Source organism: Rhopalosiphum padi, chromosome 2 (genome assembly GCF_020882245.1).
Source record: "Rhopalosiphum padi isolate XX-2018 chromosome 2, ASM2088224v1, whole genome shotgun sequence".
Taxonomy (NCBI): Eukaryota; Metazoa; Arthropoda; class Insecta; order Hemiptera; family Aphididae; genus Rhopalosiphum; species Rhopalosiphum padi.
Window position 1 is genome coordinate 2,943,532 of NC_083598.1, and position 20,737 is coordinate 2,964,268.

The following is a 20,737-nucleotide window of genomic DNA, read 5'->3' on the forward strand; positions in this document are numbered from 1 at the left end:
TTATTATATGTGTACAAAAATAAACCACGTCATACTAATATTGTTGTACGTGTCGAATTTCAAAACACGTCATTATATTAGGTTTTAAAAAAAGTATATGTTCACTGTTTTGATAAACTCTGCCAGTATAGGTATAAACTATAAACGCGTATGGTTGATTTTATATATGATATAAATACAAGAAATTGCAAACAGTATAACGTATATAGTATACATACGATTGTGGGCGTATTGCCGGAACCGGATGTCCATTGAAATTAAAGAACATTTATTATATCATATAACGACCTACGTACCTGCAGTGTATAAACTCTTGAAAACGCTTTATATACCTACCTCAAATTCTGTGTATAAACAACTTGTACGAAAACTTATACCTATTTAGTAATTAGTTTAGTTTACTCATTCATTATTATTATATTTGTTAACTTACAAAAACTAACAAGTAAATTTGAATAGTTTTCACTTTTTAGTTTCGACAGTTTGTTTAAAATTGTGTATTAATATTATAAAATAAGATATTCTCGAATTTATGAACGGTTTTATTGTTATCATATCGTAAATTGTATTTAATCTATACATAATCATATTATGCGATGTGAACTTCAATAAATATAAACACAGTATAAAAATGATTATAATATTATAATATACATTAATGTTAGTATACATACCTATAAATCATAAATCATATTTTATTAGTTTTTAATGTTAAATTCTATTTTAAAACTGCAAATAATATCAATATTCCATGATATTATGTAGTTCCGTGGTTAGTGTTTTTATCGCTGCAGCGACTTCAAATGTTTTTCATAAATAAACGAATCTGCTTTGGTGATATTAGCATATAATATAATAGTATAATAATGGTTATCTTTATTAATATTAATATTTTATAAAGGTATCTTAGTAACTATAAAAGAAGAAACTCTTGCTAGGATAATAATAACAATAATTTAAGAACTTAGCGATTTAACATTGTCGTCGGTTGGTCTTGTAAGTTGAAATCGTATATATTATTATTATTATTGCAACTATTGCACGGCGATAAAAATCTGTCTACGTCCCACAAACACAACTATACAATATTGTCGTCATTGCGGTCGTTGCGCACAACTACCCATCGTGACGTAATATACTCAGCAGGATGAACCGCGGGGGCTGTGCAAGCACATCCGCAAGTTTTTTTTTCTATTCGTTCTTCTTTAATTTATAGGTCATGTTTGTTCGCTAACTATTTATATAATTTTTTTTTGTTTATACCGCATATTTCCTGTCGGCGGTCGCGAAAAACTCGTCGTTAATAATAATAATAATAATAATAACTTCTCTTCGGTGACAACCCTTGCGTATTATATTTCCGTCGAAAACATCAGAATTATGGAAACATCTGTGTGTTTACGTGCACGCGCATTGTCCGCGAAGTTGTTTTCGTGATCGCGCGCGCCAAACCCTTTCGTTGCAACCGTATATAAATACAAATAATAAAGCCGCAGCAGCAGGCATCGGTCCCATTGAAATTGCGCAAAGAGCGACACGCGCCACCGGTTTCCACAAAAGTGTCAAAAACCCTATGCCGAACGATAAAACCCTTTTATACAACACTATACTGCTGCAGTGTATTATATTATAAACGCAATAATTGCGTCGTCGAAATTACGGCCGGCTAACCCTTTGCACAAAAAAGGGTGGAAATGCCCCAAAAATCACACCGACCGCGTATTATATGACGGTGGCTGCGAGTGCACCGCGGGGACGATGAGGGACTGTTGCAGGTGAACGTTATGATGGTTGCCGTCGTTCAGCTGTATATATAAAATGCACGCGATTGCACAACGACCCGCGCAGATGAGGATGTGCTCGCACCGCTGATGACAACAAAGAGAAGAACCTACGTCACCCTTTTTGGGTTGAAATTCCGCGTTTTCAGCACAAAAAAAATAATAATAATAATAATATATTATATTGTATAATATCTTTGACGCGGCAAAAAAAATTAATCGGAAAAGAGGAAAAAAAGAGTTGTACGCACATTATATACAGTAGCAGCAGCTGCTCCGCAGGGTACATTTCCCTCATGGCCCCTTAAATAGGTATACACCGCGTATATTTGATATTCTATATTATTGTTATTATTATAATCCTAAGGATTACGCCTTTTCGCGCGGTCCGCCGATGAGTTATTACCGTTTCCTGGGGACGCGAACGACCGTATTTTATATATTATATCATTTTTTTTTCACTTTTTGGAATGCTTTCCGCCGTTGCAGAGTAAAATTGAAAGACTCGTGTAAAACCGATGAAAAAAATAACCGGCGCGATGTAGAGAAACTCCCAAGGTCTCGGCGCGGGGTCAGTGAATTTATACGCTCGCCGAACCGGTTTCGCCGTTGTCGTCAGACTCTCCTGGAACGGCGAAGACCTGCGCGGGCCAGAAGAAGAGGCGTCGTACCTATAGGAAGCGTATACACTATACAATGATGATGGTGGTGGTGGTGGCGGTGGTCGTCGTTGTCGTCGTCATAGTCGTCATCCGGCTGCTTCTTCCTGCTTTTGTCTGTAACGGTCGCCGCCGTTTCCTATACAATATAAAACACTCGCGCATAATAATTATTATACTTAACATATCAACAATATCGTCACGGTTCGTACCACCACAGTAAGACTGATAAATAGCCTCTGCTCGGACGTATCACGAAATTACAATATTATACTGTATAATAATAATATTAATGATATACGGTGTACGCGGATATAGAGAGGAATATAAAATATAGAAGGGACGCGCGTATATTATTATCATTGTCCGTCATCGGCCGTCGTCCGGGGGACCGACTCGCGGACACGATGACTAATGGCGATGACCACCGCGTGTGATTTACACCTGTGCGCGGACGTGACATTTGCATGAGACCCGGTCAGTCCGAGGTCTGGCTAGTCGACGCCCGTCAATCCGCCGCAGTGATTAATGGATCTCTATTTCGCGCGTTTAATCGGCCGAAACTCCTAACCTTTTTCTTTCTATAAAAGTAATACATCGTATACACCCAACGGTCATAACTGACGCGCGTATAATGATGATAATATATTATATGTATACGCGTTATGCCGTTATATATATGTATAAATGTTATAATAGATAGGGACTTTCCGTCGACTATTTTCTCAGCCTAACGTTTCCTTTCTAAATGCGTTTCTAGTCACATGATTTGCATGAACACATTTACGCCACAGAAAAAAACAATAATAATGTATCGGGTGATTCACCAAGCATGTTCACTCTTTTTTTAACATTGCAGTTATTCAAATTCTGATTTTTGAAATTTATAATATATTTAAAGACTATTTAATTTAAAATACCTACTTGAAATTTACTTTGCTAAGTGTATCCTAAAGCGATACAATAAACTTCTGGTTTTCAAATGAGAACCACTCTCCCCTTTACGCTTAAAATTATTTAACGGATATTTAAATATTCTAAAAAACAGAATATGAATAAATTCATTATTAAATGAAGAATTGATTTAAGCATATTTATTGAATTATACCCTGTACATAATATACAATATGGTAAAACGAGAGTTATTATTATTATATTTATACTTTATGACTCCGCCCGGCCGTTGACTCGTTAAAATGTTGCTACGTCGTCGAAAAATTAAAATTGTTCAATATTTGCTCGTAAATTTGACGTATCGTTTATACTATACATATTTGATATAATGATCCGTTTGTTTACAAAAACCTCGTGTTCTATCTCTGCCGGCGGAAAATAGAAAAATAAATAATAATAATAATAAAACATCGTCGGAAATTAGCGGTGAACCAGATATCGCGATCGTACATAGTCATATATATTCACAAAATGTGTTTATTAAACAGCTGATGTCGTGTATAATGTACGGACAATTTTCTAACGCGTTTCGTAACGCCAAGTTTTACGACACTGTTTTGCGCAAAAACCTACTTCGATCAGCACGATTGACCATTGCCGCAAACGGGTGAACAAAACAACTGATTGTAATATAATACTTAAAACTACCCATACCGCACCCGTAATAATGATAAATATAATTTGCAATATTATATATATGTAATACCTATAACGATATGTATTAGGTATGTGTGTTATATATATATATTATGCGCATTGCCCACGACACGCGCCAAATATTGTATATTAGGTTATAACAATAAGTTACGTTACGTGTCGGTATTATATACACACACACGTTGATTAAATATTATCACACCGCATATTGACAGCAAATCGTGGATTTAATCTGCTGGTCAACGAAAACCCCGGAAACTCGGCGTCATCGGCGTGAAAAATAAAATGACTAGGTACTCGAAAACCTGTAACAATAAGCTACCGCGGTGCGACGATCACATTTTTTTCCCGTAAACAATAATTTATTGTTGTGACATAATGTTATTACTAAAGTAAGAATTGACCTGTAAAACTATAATCACTACGCGAATACAATAAATTATTAAAGTAGGTTATAATAATTAATATATCTATAAAGTTTTGTATTGCAATTTGCAGTTTATAGTGTTTATACCACCTACTTAGTTAATTTAACAATTAAGTTCTTATAAGTTAACTAAAAATGTATTAACTTGTTATAAAAATAAAATTTTTCCTACTTTTGTATATATTATGCAATATTGCAATACTAAATGTATATCTACTTAGGCACGCGTACATATATTTACTTATACTACCATACTTAACGTATTACATGTACACAATATTGTGTATGATATTATATTATATTGTATAAAACCCGTGTGGATCTCGTATGAATAACGCGCCATGTATATAATATATTATTATAATGTATGAATATGTGCATAAATTAACGTGTTTTCTTGTTTCGTTTCAGGCTCTCTGCCACCCAGCCCCGCAGATTCCGGAGTGTCCGACGTGGACAGCAGCAGCAGCGGGCACACGTCCACCGATACCGAGCTCAGGGCTCGGCTCCAACCGCACCAGTATCACCACCAAGGTCAGATTATGTTCACATTAATAACCGAATATATTATAATAATGATAAGTCTTTCCTCTTCCTCTTCATCCACACTTCTTACGATACTATCGAAATAATGTCTATAAAATACAATATTTTATAATATTGTAATGACTTAACCCATCCAACTCTCGTCCTCAATCATTTTTAACTCTGAACACTTCTCAATATCCACCTTAGTTGTTTCTTTAACTCCTTAACTCATTATATTATTCTGAAGATAGGAGATTAATGTTTTTGGGTCTTTGGTTTTTTTCATTGTTTTCTGTACGCTGTATCAGTTTCTTCTTGCGGTCGTCGTACTAGTCCGGACCCGCCGAGTATCGCACAATGTCACCAGCAGCAACAACAGCAGCAACAACAGCAACAACATCAGCAACAACAGGACTTGTTCTCCAGGATATATGGAGTGAACGCTCCGCCACCAGGCGCTTACCATCATCCCGGTCCCGCGCCTCCATCGCCCAAACATCCGCTTTTCATGCGAAACAACCGTGAGTGTTATCAATATTATCATAGTTACATTTCACGGGTACAATATTATTATTTTACTTTTTTCGTATTTCATAAAATTATTGTTAAAAAAAGTAAAAACCGTTCACAGATAAAACGACCACTTAATACGTGTGTAATATAGTTGAATGCAGAAATCGGGTTAACTTATATTTGCTATGCGGGACACGCATAAATATATTCCTCGAAGTTAATAAAAACAAAGATTACTCGAAATGACTCATTCCGAAAAATATTTTTACAATTTCGTTGGACAATCTATATTTTATCTCTCTCTATCTCGTCGTCTGTGTGTCTCTTGTATTATTATACTCTTTCGCAAACGTTGCAGAAAACGATGACAATTTTGTGTGCTTGCTGGAGGAGAAGGTAGAGGAGAACATTGTAAATTTATTGGTCGTGCGGTTGGTCAGTAATAGCCGTTTTGGCGCAAGTCGACCGCTCTCTGTGTGGGTCGTGAATGTGTGTGTGCGCAGTTTGTTTATGTGTGAGTTGAAACAATATAATAAATATGTATAAAAAAAAAATCTTTACGATGAAAACGAGTTTACACTCGGCAGTGTTGCCAATGCGGTCGCGGTGGCGCGGCTTGAGGACGATTGGTGGTTTTTTATTTCGTTTTCTATAGCGATTTGCGGAAAGGGAGAACCGGCGCTGAGCATTGGTCACGTGACCACCTCGACTCGAATGCATGTGAACTCGTGTAACGCGTAAAAGGAGAGAGAGATACACTGATCCATACATATTATATACATACACACACGCGCGCCGACGGACATCGAAATGAGTGCAGAGGTGGATATATCATGTATTCATGTACTTATATACACAAAAGACTGAGAGCGAGAGAGTATTATAATATATATATATATATATTTATATATTTATATATTATAAAACCTAATGATATGCAGATGTGAGCGAGACGGACTCATGGACGCGTAAGAGAGGAAAGAGACTGAGATAGAGAGAGAGAGATAGAGCAATGACATACTAACACTTCAAGGTTAACTCTCACTCGCGCGCACACTATAATAATAGCAATACAATAATACCCGATACATGCACTATCATACTTGGAGATGGATATCTCATACAACATATAGCTAAATATAAAAAATGATCCATCATTTACGATTTTCGTACATCGCGAAATGCTCAATATGCGATTGCCTCGCGTGACCTTTCGCCGTATCGATAACGCACGTCTATTATGTTTTAATATAATATGTTTATAATAATATAATATTATCGTTTCCGCTGCCTTATCTCCCGCGATCCCATGATGTATATCATTCAAATTAAAACAGTTTTGTAGGTAGGTAGTAGGTACGCACGGGCGTGTTTGTCGAAATAATGTGATTAATAAATTATACGCGTTTATAATATCGCGACGTGCGCGCTCTCGATTTGAGATAACAAGAAGCGCCGCGTGCAATTATATAATAATAATGTTGCGTTATCGCATTCAGGAAGTGTACAACACGTAAACACACAAACACAGCACGAATGCACGATGATAATATTAATAATAATATAATCACCGCCACCGTAAAGGTTGTAGACGTTGGCCAGTGACTTATAATTTTTTTTCGTCTTATTATTATTTGTCGTCGGGCACAATAGAAGCGGCGTCGGTGGTGGCATAGAGTAGGTACTCAGATAAAAAGACACACGTCGTGTGCGTATAATTATTATGATGAAATGAATTATAAAAATTATTAATACTATAATACGCATATAAAACGCATGCACTTACATATTACTTATTATACTTTGTCTACTCGTACGCACGCGTTCATTTGGCTCGAGTATGAATTTTTGCCAAAATAATAATAATTTAGGTACGACGACGATGTTGTTATTCAAAAAACGCGCGAGCTAGTGTTCGCTTCGCCCCTCCCGTGGCTGTTGCGTAACGCTTCGTTGCCGGCACCGCCGCCACTCGTCGCGAACCCATCGGTCACGTGGTCGCCGCCACTGCCGCCGTGGCCGACCTTCGACGATGCTTCACGGGAGTCGTCGTCATCGTCGTCGTCTCACATGCGCAAATTCCGTTCCATTCGATAGCGATTTATATTTTTATACACGAAATGACTTCCGCGTTCGTCGCCGAGTGTTCTCTGGTTTTTTTTATTCCTTCTTCACATAATAACACTATAGGTACCTACATACAATAATAATATCGTATACCCGCGCGTCACTCCCCCTCATCATGATATCCATTATTTTTTTCCCTACGACCAACGATACCTATGAATACAATATTATTACGTCGACAATTATTGTTCAAGTACGAATTTGTTGTGACGATTCGGCGCCGCTAAAACCAGGAAGTAAAATATAATATTTTTTATAATATTATTATGATTTGGCGGGTTGGTAGTCGAAAACGTTTAATAAACGCTGTCGAAATCGACTACACCTACACCGACACACAGTTTTTATTTCTAGCAAATTACGTTTTTCGTCCATCGCAACGATAAACGTATTTATTCAGTTTAATCGATTTTGGTTTCTTCCTGTATTGGTTGGTACACTATAATACCATAATGACAACTTATACTATTGTTATAATGTAGGCACCGATATTATAATTAAATATTAAATTGATTTCTTTTATTGAATTAAAATGTCAAATAGAAAAATAAATATAAATTGCAAATATTTACAATACGATATTTCTTTTCGATTATATTCTTTGAGTGTATTGTTCGTGCCGACATCGGACATTATAAGGCGATAAAATACAAAATTTAGACAACTTGATAATATTGTAATAACTAGTGATATCTATTATAGATGGGTAATGACTATACTAATGAATAATACAATTAACGAATAATAAAATATATAAAAACTTAATATTCTATATAATATTCGAAATAATCACCATCTTTTTTGGTTTTCGGATTATCATTTTTTTTTCTAAATAAATATATTTATATATTTATAAAATATTAGGCTACAACTTTATGCGACTTATCGCTAGAGACGTACAAGACGAACGGTGCACGTAAATCGCTGCGCGGTAGGCTCCGGCACAGTTGCGGCGGCCATCCGATTCCCGCGGAATGCGAATAACGGCGTTGGGGGCCGGGCTCGTGCTTATGTCTGAAAATAGCACTCGTGAGCCGCAGGCGGATGTATTTAGCGACGGCAGCTGCAGCAACTATTATATATTATATTATATATGTGCGAGGCGGGCGCGAAACGCGGAAATCGCGGACGCCACGCGCGCGCAAGTCGATCGTTTTTCATTCCCGGAAAGACGATACGGACGGTATAATAATTATAATATATAATACACCGCTGTGGCTGTGGTATAAACAATAGACTGATTTCGAATATCATTAAATATTATAAAAATGAATACAGCATGTTACTAAATACTCTTAAAAATGTTGTTATGTGTCATAAGTGGAGAATTGATTGGATTTTAGCGGGGAAGGGACTAAATATGCAAAATGACAACATAAACAAATTATTATTTTAATTTTGAGGTAAGCTTTGAACTATTTTGTGAGTGGCTTAAAGACGGCTAAGAGAAGCATTCCACAATCACTAACTATATCCCCCCCCCCATTACCACACGAACGATATATCGAAACTGTTTCAAATTCCTATCAAACTATATTGCTAGCTATTTTAGAGTAGCAAGAATGAAATAACAAAACGATATTCGATAAAATTGATTTGAACTTCTCAGAAGCTTCTAGATCTAGATCCATCCTCTGATTTTTTTCCTATACGTCTGAAACGAAAATAAAATCGGGAAGAACGTCTACAATTTAAATATAATTCGAAAATGTATAAGCCACCAAATTCAGTTTGTCTATCATTTTGCTTGTAATCGTATCATCAATCTTATCGCAGGCAAGTACCTATATATAGTTTAAACAATCATTTCACATTTCCTTTTCCTTGTTCACGTAACACGCGATTCGGTTTTTCGCGGATATATTATTAAATATAATATTAGTCGCACGTACGAAAACACTGTACTGTGGCGTGCACACAAACACACACACGCCCGCGATCGCGCCGAGCGTGACGTATACACACGACATAGGTGTGTGTTAAAGAGAGAGAGATTGAAATTGAGAGAAGGATAGGTCGATCAAGTTCAAGGTGAACGAAAAAAAATACATTTATATATATGGGTACCACCGTCTGGGTTTCGACACCGGTTCGTCCATCGCCGTAATAGTTAGTGAGGGATAGCGCGGGGAAGCGCCGTAGCCACGTATATATAAACCTGTACGATCTGCCGTTTTAAACGCCCGTAAAACAATATTATACTATTATACATGACATGCACACGATATATGTCGTTACAATTACGATTAATAACGTTTTTCGTATACCTAAGCGCGATCATCCGTATAGGTATCTGAAACTGGTCCACGAATAAGCCTCTCTAGTCCGGGCGGACTGAGGTATGATACTCGACAGAAAAAATGAAAACACCGACTGGACGAAACGGAAATCCGTTTGCGGAACGACGGTGGCACAACAATAATATATTAATACACCCGGACGTATATAATGTACACCTATATATATAATAGGAAATAGAAGACGTTTATTATAATATTAATAATATAATAATATTTTAATCTCCTTTTGAATGAGAAATTGCATCGTCGTCGTCGGCCGTTCCCACAACGGTTTCCTGCTCTCTTTAGTCTACGCAAGCGGCTCATAATATATACTCGTATATAGTAAATAATGAGATTGCGAAACGCTTCGTTTATATTATAATATACACATCATAACGTATTGTAAATTACAGCACACAGAAGTCTGAAACGTATGTCAAAAATCATACATTGTAAATATTGTCGTGATGCGAGCCCTTCAGATTTCAGAAATTTTCGAAATTGTCGCTTTTTCCCGGACTTTGGTGATCGAAACGCACGCGATAAATTTCTATTGGCGAGTTGCTGCGAAATGACACTACCCAAGTATTATTATAGCCACTTTGTGGTATACGCTGTATGCGTTTTGATAGCGTCCGTCGTCCGTCCGTCTCCTTTTAAGGACGTCTCGTGCGCAAAACCGGGAAAAGTATTTACGTGCTACGTCATTACATTTATTATACGACGCGATCTGTTTAAAATAATAACGAGTAATGAAGTAACTATACTTATATCGTGTACACAACAACCGTACTTGTTTTTTTGTGCGGAAACGCGTTCGGAATGTTTAGAAATTGTTATCGGGAGTTAGGTATAACGAGTTGAACGCAAGCGAAATATTATTAATACACGTTTGTAATATGATAAAAACAATAATAGCGCGCAATCGAACAGTTGGAATATTGTATCTGATGAGTGGATAGTTAATTCTGGATATGAGTAAAACTGAATACCTATAGACTATATTTATGCAGATTGTTCTTCAGATTGACACTTCCGCCGTACCGTGGTATTATATATCTGTAATAAAATCAAGGTCGAGAATGCTGCACAACTGTATAATATTTTAATATAATAATTCCATGAAAATCAAAAATTTAAGTATTTTTTTATTTTATTCCGTTACTCCTTAATTATTTTATAGTCTGTATAATAGTATGTCACTACCAGACCTGCAACTTTTCATCTGCGACCACGCGCTGCAACGCGCGCGCTTGTTTTTCACGTACGCCCTTGAAACGACCGCTACATAATATACTTACGTATGGTCGCGTCTATATAGCATCATGTTGTAAATAATTAATACAATATAATTTTACATTACAAAAAATAAAAATATTGTATCAAATGACGTGTACTAGCTAAATTTATATTATTATTATTTTTTACTAAAGTTTTTCGTTTCTTGTCGAACACAGATCCTTATGGGGGTGGCGTAGCTGGTTACCACCCGTCGGCCGTCGGCGGCTACGGTTCAGCAGTCAGCCCCACATCCGGCGGCCATTTCGCCATGCCACCGTGCCCGCCCACGGCCGCGCTTCCGGGCGCTGGCACCGTGGTCGGTCGCGGGTCTGTCATCCAGGCGGCCGCGGCCAACTGTTACCAGCCCAACGGCGCCGGGGCGGCCAACCTCAATGACCTATACTACATGGACTTTGGCGCCCCAACCGCGGCTGCGGCCATGTACCACCAGAAGGCGGTCGGAAATAAGAGCGGCAGCAACAAGAAGCCCAAGAAGTACGGCAACGTCGGACGGCCGTCCGCGGCCGGTTCCCCCGGAGCCATCCAACAACAGTCCTGTCCGGCCACGGGACCCAAGCGGAAGAGCAGAGAAGGTAAACAATTATTTCCTAACGATCGATTCACGCACAATAATTTTTGCCGATATGCAAAACAAACCTTGATTTGTGTGCAGCTATAATGTTATATTATTATTATATTATATTAACGGAGCACGTTTTTCGTGTACAGGTTCCACGACGTACCTGTGGGAGTTTTTGCTGAAACTGTTGCAAAACTCCGATTACTGCCCGAGGTTCATCAAGTGGTTGAACCGAGAAAAGGGTGTTTTCAAGTTGGTTGACTCCAAAGCGGTGTCTAAACTTTGGGGAGAACACAAGAACAAACCCGACATGAACTATGAGACGATGGGACGTGCTCTCAGGTACGAATTAATCTCATCATATATTGTTATTATAGTTTGTATAGTCTACAAAAACGGTTTAAATACAATAATGCGATTGTAATAATAATAGAGTATAGAGAACGGACGATGAAGAATATCCAACTGGTTAAAAAGACGTTTAATTCGTTAGCGAATAAGCGTGAGAAATATTTTTGATTTTGCGATACAAAAAGTTTCAGTAGTGATAAAAAATACCCTTTTTTTGCATCGGTTAAACTCGTACCATAGGCTGGGATAAAAGAACAGATGCCGATATTTTTCATGCGTATAAGAATATCTTAATGCATCAAAACATCTTACTTTTACCATTTTAACCTAACCTTTCTATTAAAAATCCTGTCTCTGAAGTTTAAATTAACAAGTAGAAAACCATTTATGCTGTATTTTATGTTATATTCATTAGGTACTGCTCACCGGCGGTATTCTATTAGAATATTCGTTGGATTATATATTATACTTTATCGGTACTGCCGCACGTGCAAGGCGTGCAACGTTCGTATAAATCAGTAATGATCGGTGTGTAATAAATAATAACATTATAAAACATTTAAACATTAGCTGCATCGGTATACCGGCTTCTTACCTACATGATATGTAATAAAATCGATTAATTCGCTTTCGACGATGACCAGACGTTGTTTGTAAACACCGTTGCGTTTATATACCTACAACGGTCTGCTGCTATGCCGCAACAGATAACATAATATCGTAATAATATTATAATAAAGTTACTTATTAATTTATGCTGCGGTCAGCAAAAACGCGTATAATGTATTATTGTACGTTATATATTATTATAATAATATGTTCGTTACGAATTGATTCTTTTTTCTATCGAAATATACATCATTCTGTTATCGGTTCGTTTTTTAATTAATTTTTTTTTTTAATTAACTAATACGCTTACATTGGGTTATTTATATGTAATTAATTGTACCAATCGTACATATTGATATTGTATGATTTATATATTAATAGTTATAATATATATATATTATAACATTATTTACTTTACATATTATTAATATTATAGTAAATTATAACATGCCAGCTATGTAGATTCCAAAGTCTTTGCATTTCCGGATACTTAAAATATAATACGCATAGGGACTATATACACATATCCCGTAAGGCCGTAACGTCACTGGACACTGATGTCGTTTAATCTTTGATTGCAATGTTTGTTTTACGCGTGCCCTTGTACACATTAAACTATTATAAATAGTTTTAATTATTAAAGAATAAAAGGATCAAATTTAAATATTTAACCATCGCCAACTCACCCCGCCCTTCAAATGAATCGTAAATAAATAAAACATTAAAATATCGTTTTACTTAATGATACACCACCTATTAAAAATGTAATATTTCTCTGTTATCGCTTACCAGCTTAGATGTTTTTCAATTAAACAAAATAATAAACAAACAAACTGCGATTATAATATGCTCGTTTATTCTTATTTGACCATCACGATCATTGATTGAACTTTGAACTCGCATTGTCTCGTATAGGTACTTGGAACATAAAACCATCCTTTATAGTGTTTAAATACCAAACTAAGTTAAAAATCGTACCAATACTCAAAAGTATACTACACTCATGTATAGAAAACTGAATAAATTTTTATTATTTTTAAAGTCATTTTAACTTTAATATAATGTATTCACATCAATAACCGTTCGTTTATTTGTTTGTTCACAGGTATTATTACCAGAGGGGAATTCTGGCCAAAGTAGACGGCCAAAGGCTGGTTTACCAGTTTGTCGACGTTCCCAAAGACATCGTCGAAATCGATTGTTCCGGCGCATAAGGATTATGTAAACCCAAAAACGACCAAAGACCTCATGATAATAATATATAAATATATTGTCATCTTCATCATCGCAGTTGCTATATTATAATTTATTCTTTCCGCCTTGGGTGCAGAATCATCGTCGTCAGTCCGTCGTCATATTATTATTATTATTATTTTTATTATTAATATTATTATCATTACTATACGTAGGTAAAATTCAACTTGCGTATGGTGTGTATAACACGTAAATAAGATGAATGTATGTGCGTGCGTGTGTTATTATATATTGTTAGTATATAGAATACTGCACTATTCGAGTTCAAACTCGTCCGCCGTGTAAATATCGCGAAAAAACTTGTGTTTCTTTTTTTTCATATTATATTTTTTTTCTCGTGAACGAGTGCTGCCACCATCGTTGCTGCTACCGTTTGAACAATGTATAATATTATAATAATATATTTTGATGTACTCCCTGCTGGTTGTTGTAGCTGATGCTGCTGCAACCGTCGTCTGTGTGCATGTGTATATGTGTGTGTGTGTGTGTAAAGACTGACAATAATTAACCGAGAAGATATTATGATATAATATACTAAAAAAATAATATATATATTATATTTAATAACATTAAAAAAAAACAAAAAAAAAAAAAAACAGAAATATATATAATATATATATCATATAAATTAATTATTGTTAGTTTGACCGATCTCTACGTTTTTAGTATATATTATATATATTTAAAACAAATCTCGAAACGTGTACAAAATTTTAATTATTATTATTATTATTAATATTTTAATTAGGAAAATAAATTCGATTCGGAACAAATAAAAAACAAAAAATAAAAGATGAAAACTTTATTATTATATGCACACGGCGCATATACGTGTGTGTATAGTTTCATTTTTACCATTTATCATAAATATAATTATTACGATTGTAATTTTTTTTTTATATATACATATATTATTTTTGTTCCGAGAACGCGTTTTTTTTTCTCAACTTAAGTCAACGAAACCCCTTATTACTGTACATAACCATAATTTATAAGAATAGCTTTAAGGTCATAATATATTATATTGTTGGTGTAAGTTTTTAATTATTCAAGTGCATATATATATTATATATACACAATATATTACATAATATAGGTACTAATGTTATGTGTAATAATATTTCTGTGTAAAATTTTTTTCGAACTATTTTTGTATGCTTTTTTAAGTTAAAATTATTATTATTTTTTCCTTTTATTTATTTTGTTGTTTTGTATGTAATTTTAAGGATTTAATGTGTTTGTGAATCATTAACGTGAACAAAACCGTTGGCACCGGACGTTTATGTATCGAATATCTTACCATCGCGTCGCCTCAAACGAAACCAAACGAATAACAAACAGACTTTTAATATAATCCGTACTTAAACACATTTAATAATAATGCGATAATATATTATGTATATTTATATATTTTTATTTTAATAACGCTCGCGAAATTACTCGATAAAGCTCAAAAAATAGACACGACTTTATTATAAAAATTTTTACTACTATACACGGTCTATATAGTGGTAATCACAACGAAACTGTTTACCATTATAATTATTACGTCCTTTAAACAAATTAATAAATAATAATAGTAATGATTTAATAAATATTTCAATGTTATTTGTATGAAAAAAAAAATTTTTAAAAAAAGAGAAAAATGAATTTAATCACCAAAAACGTATCTACATAATGTCGACGCGCACGGCGCGAGGAAAACATACAATATATTATTATATTCTTAATTAATTATTATCACTCGTCTCGTCAATTTTTCGTAACAAACGCGTTTTTGAAAAATCTCAAATTATACCATTTACTTAATAATATACAGCACCGATATTATACGATAGCGAATTATTATTATTATTATTATTATTATTATTATTATTACTATCATTATTATATATTTTGCAAATAACAATAATTTTGTTAATATTATTGTTATTACTACTATAAATAATTATACCGTCGTCGGTTTGCTCGTACCTATATTATATATTTCCGATGTTGCTCAAGTAAATACGAAATCTACGAAAACGAAATTTTTTCTCTGCCTCTTTCACTCTAACTTTTTCATGTTCTGTTTTTACTTCCTTCGTTGTTTTCTGTATATTATTCAATATTGTATTATTATATGCTCGCCACTTGTCATTTAACGTCGTATTGTTAGGATATGTAATTTTTTTTTTTTCGGTCAACTGATCACAGTGTGCTGCAGTTCATTATGTTTTATGCCGTGTCTGTTTAGAACCAGTTTAGCGCATACGTTTGTCGTGATGTTGTTGGGGTATGTCGGTTTGGAGGGTGAAGTATTTGTCGGATGATTGTACATGATTAATGTTATATGTCATATACGTATTATATGCAGTATAGAAACCAGACAAAACGAACAATTAAATCTTGATCGGAAAACAGCAAGGCCTTTATTGTAATACATCGATATGTGATTATTATAATATATCTTAAATTATTATTATTATTATTATTATTATTATTATATATATATATGTGATATATATATAATGCTGGTGACGAATTTGTAGGAAGGTTTTTTTTATGTTTTTTTTTTTGTTTTCTCCTTTTATTTGTCTTTAAATTTTACGTTCCGTTAGAGACTGTGAACCGGCATGTGATTGAATTAACGAGAAATCGAAAGGAATTTATTATATACATAGGTATATATAGATAAGATGTGATTTATTATAAAAAACTAATCGAATAAATGTTTTTTTTTTAAAACAAATTTTCTATGAAATTGTTATAATATATACTGTGTACCTATAGGGAAGAATTGATTATTTAAATATTATATTATATGTTGTAAAATACACGAAATATGTTTTTTTTCATTTCTTTGTTTTTATACTTAACAACGCCCGCGAAACGGCGTTTGAAAAAAATGATACATACGTCGTATAGTTTAGCATACTTTTAAATTATATATACATGATACATATATATATATATATATTATATATGTGTGTAACATTAGCTTAATATTTATACAAAAAAAAAAAACCAATAAGTCTATTAATAATATATTATTATTATACGTGTGCATGTATATGTATAATATTTATATATATATATATATGATAAATGTTTACTGTTAGGAAAATGTTCGCGATTTTTATAAACATAAAAATATATATACACATTATAATAAAATACGAAATAATAACAGAAAGATTATTGTTGTATAATGTTATTATATTTGCCGCAGTCCCTGTCGGTGTTGTATACTGTCGTGACATGGTCATAATATAATATATTACGACCAAGTCTCGCTCCACCACAATTTTGGATCCGGAGCGATCATTTTTTTAACGACTCTTTTTACGCAGTCTCTGGACTATATATAGATATTACAGAGGTTTATAATACTCGTCGTGAAACGCGATGACGTTTTAACATTACATTATTGTGAGGATTCGTCAGTAAAATCTCCAGCTGATGTGTGTGCAGTGCCGTAAAAACCGGGTGTTCAGAGTGTGCACCGCCACAAGCCACAGGCCTCAAAAAAATTTATAATATGGCCACACAGGGCCTCTAGATTTTGGTTTGCGCGCAGGCCTCAAAGTAGTCTAGTCATGGCACTGGATGTGTGTTATAGCACGGAGTGCTGAAACTTACAACTGTAGCGGCGAAAAACCACATACTTTCGGTCGATTTTGCAGGACGGTTGAAAATAGTCTACAGGTATATGTGTAATAATAATAAAAATAATTTACTAAAATAAATTAGTTATAACGCCAGGTGGCTGTTTGGGAATTAATTGGCGGCGGGACGGGATACGACTAAAAAACATGTTCCCTTTTCCGCCAAAATGTATTTGTTCGAATCTATGACTATGAAATTATTATAGTTTTTAAAAAAATCACACACGTGATCATTTGCACTTATCGTTACGGTTTTGAAGCTGATTGTTTAATCAGTGGTCGAGTTATGCCGGCGTTATAATATTTATTATAATTTAGTGCCTACCTTTATCTATACATGTAAAATTCAGTCATTAACTCGATTCGTGGGCTTATGATTAATATCGTTACAATAATTGATAAATAATCGTCATCAAACCGTATTTAATAATATTATTTAATAACTATAATAATGTAAAGATTAAACATTTTTAATTATGTAGTTTAACAATAATATAAGCAATTAAAATAAGTCTATTAATTAAATATTAAATTATTCTAACCATTCAAATAAGTTAACATCATATTGTATGGATTGCTTGGCCTTATTTATTGCCTATATTGCGTATTTCAGGCGTTTTCGTTTACTTTAAGTTTCAGACATTATAGTACATTACTACGAGTCATATTTTAACGTTTCATTTTCGCGATAGTGGATTACAGCAATTTAAATATACCTGCAGAAGCGGACGCCAGATAGAGCCACCATTACCGAGTACTTGTTACACACGCAGGTCACATGTTATGTATTTTTATACTAAAAAATGAAAAAATGTATAAGGTATATTTTTTGTATTTTTTTTTTATATAAGAATAAGTGCGTTTTTTAATACAATCCACGGGTCATGGTTTAAATTTAATATTCTAAAAAGTAGAAAATAATTTTATAAAAATGTTGACGTTCATTAAAAAATATACCAGCTACAATACATAAACCTTTAATATATTATTATTATACGCGTGCATGTATATGTATATATATATATATATATATTTATTTATTTATTTAATTTAATTTCATATACATATGAATACTGGGCCCCACTGAGATGACTCGTGTGGGGCCCAGGAGTTCAAAAATATAATAATTACATATAAATTACAAGTATATAGTTAAAACGAAAATATATAAAAAGAAATAAGCGTATGAAGATTTAAGGTGTATACAAATTGAGTTAGGTAACTTATAATAGAATTAACAATTGAAAATAAGTACAGAAATATTATTATAAATTTAATTCGTAAGGAGAATCCAATAGCCGCTGTAGAATGTTCCTTTTAAATAAGTTTATTGGGAGGTTTGTTATATAAGATGGTAATTTATTGTATAGTTTGGTACCAATTGTTTCAAAATATCTGCTTGTTGTGGTTTTTTTACTTTTTTTTTATGTAAAAATGATTTTTTGCGTATCTAGTGTTGGCTCCATGCGTTATTGGTTGCAATAAGTTATGATTTTTTATGAATATATAGCTGTTATTTTTAAATATATTTTTTTAATAGGAAGTACATTTAATTATATATTATATATATATGATAAACGTTTACTGATAGGAAAATGTTCGCAATTTCTATAAACATAAATGTATAACAACTCGAGTGTTTATTTTTTATTAATCAACGTCCATATAATTTTAAATGAACCTAGTTTTAGTGCGCCGTGTAGCAAACATTTTGCTATTAAAATTTTTGTTAAATAAATAAAAAAAAACTTTATTGTTAAGTATTTGATAATTGATATATACACTGCAGTTCGCAGCAGACTAAAATATGTCCATAAATATATTCTGCTTTAGCTGTATAATGATTATTAAATCATAAATATGGGGGCTACCATCATACTAATGAAAACTGTAGATTATCATTACGTAACATCACACAGTCTTAAAAAAATACTACGAAAATCGAAAATGTCTTCAACATGGCCTTAGTGTTTTGGAATATAAAACCTAATGGTAACACTATCCGAACTATGCACAAACACAAGATTGGTTCCACCGAACGTTTACTGATTAGACATATTTTATTCTGTACAACACACGTGTCTGTTCCTATTCGTGGATTGCAGCAGCCGATGCGATGCATTATAAAAATGGTATTTTTGAAACTTCCCATAAACGGTACGATCATAATATCTTAGATTATTTATATAAATACTTTTATTCAAAGAAATAACCATCAGCGGCATGCAGGTCATAAGGAGTTCGTTAAAATATTTCGTAATAATAATATAATTTTACTATGTATAGATAATATTATTTTTGAATTTTAGCTTTTGAGTGGAGAAATGAATTTCAATTATGTGTTTTTTGTTTGTGTGACATCACTTATTAAGTTAGTGAAAATGCTTTAATTTTTAACTTTGGGCGTGGCTTTTGGTAGCGAATTAAATTTAGTTGGTACTTTGGGTAGTCAAGAGTAAACATTTTACATTACTTTATTTAAATTTTGGAAAAATTAATTAAACTTAAAGAAAAACGAACATTTTTATATTAAATACATTTTTGAAAATATTCATTTTTTATTTTTATGATTCAAAATGAATAACCACAGAAACTTAAAATCTTAACTAAAATATTTGAAGATATTTATTAATAATCATTAATACGCATAAAATATTATAAAATAATATCTTTGTATAGCCAATTATAAATATAGTGTTCAATGTATATTATTATCAACAGTAAAGTATTAAAAAAATGAATAAAAATAAACATTTATTAATAATTATATTTAACTTAACCAAATAAAAAAATATAATAATTTAGTCATCCATGCCAATTTTAAAAATTCCTACAATTTTCCAAACTTTTGATTATGCACGCGTACACGCATATTATTTCAGGAGTGATCGTGTAAATTTATACGAATTTTCACCGTAATAAACATTGGAAATTTATTAAAACCATTATTAAATTTCCATTTTAGACTATTGCGTCAAAAAATTAGATTTTCATATTTTATATATATGTATGAGTACATTATAACATATTACATAAGCGTATATTTGTTAATATCGATATTGTTAATATAAAATTTCGTTTATTTTT

General features: G+C 33.2%; 1 protein-coding gene across 2 annotated transcripts in view; it reads left to right on the forward strand.

The window, feature by feature from the left end:
• Positions 1 to 16,840, forward strand: part of LOC132923164 (ecdysone-induced protein 74EF) — a 116,920-nt gene extending 100,080 nt beyond the window's left edge. For both annotated transcript variants that reach the window (XM_060987007.1, XM_060987008.1), the window contains 5 exons: positions 4,890 to 5,012; positions 5,315 to 5,527; positions 11,386 to 11,802; positions 11,939 to 12,131; positions 13,855 to 16,840. In XM_060987007.1, the coding sequence (XP_060842990.1) occupies positions 4,890 to 5,012; positions 5,315 to 5,527; positions 11,386 to 11,802; positions 11,939 to 12,131; positions 13,855 to 13,963 (1,055 nt within the window). In that variant the 3' untranslated portion in view covers positions 13,964 to 16,840. The remainder of the gene's footprint in view (positions 1 to 4,889; positions 5,013 to 5,314; positions 5,528 to 11,385; positions 11,803 to 11,938; positions 12,132 to 13,854) is intronic.
• The last annotated feature ends 3,897 nt before the right edge of the window (positions 16,841 to 20,737 follow it).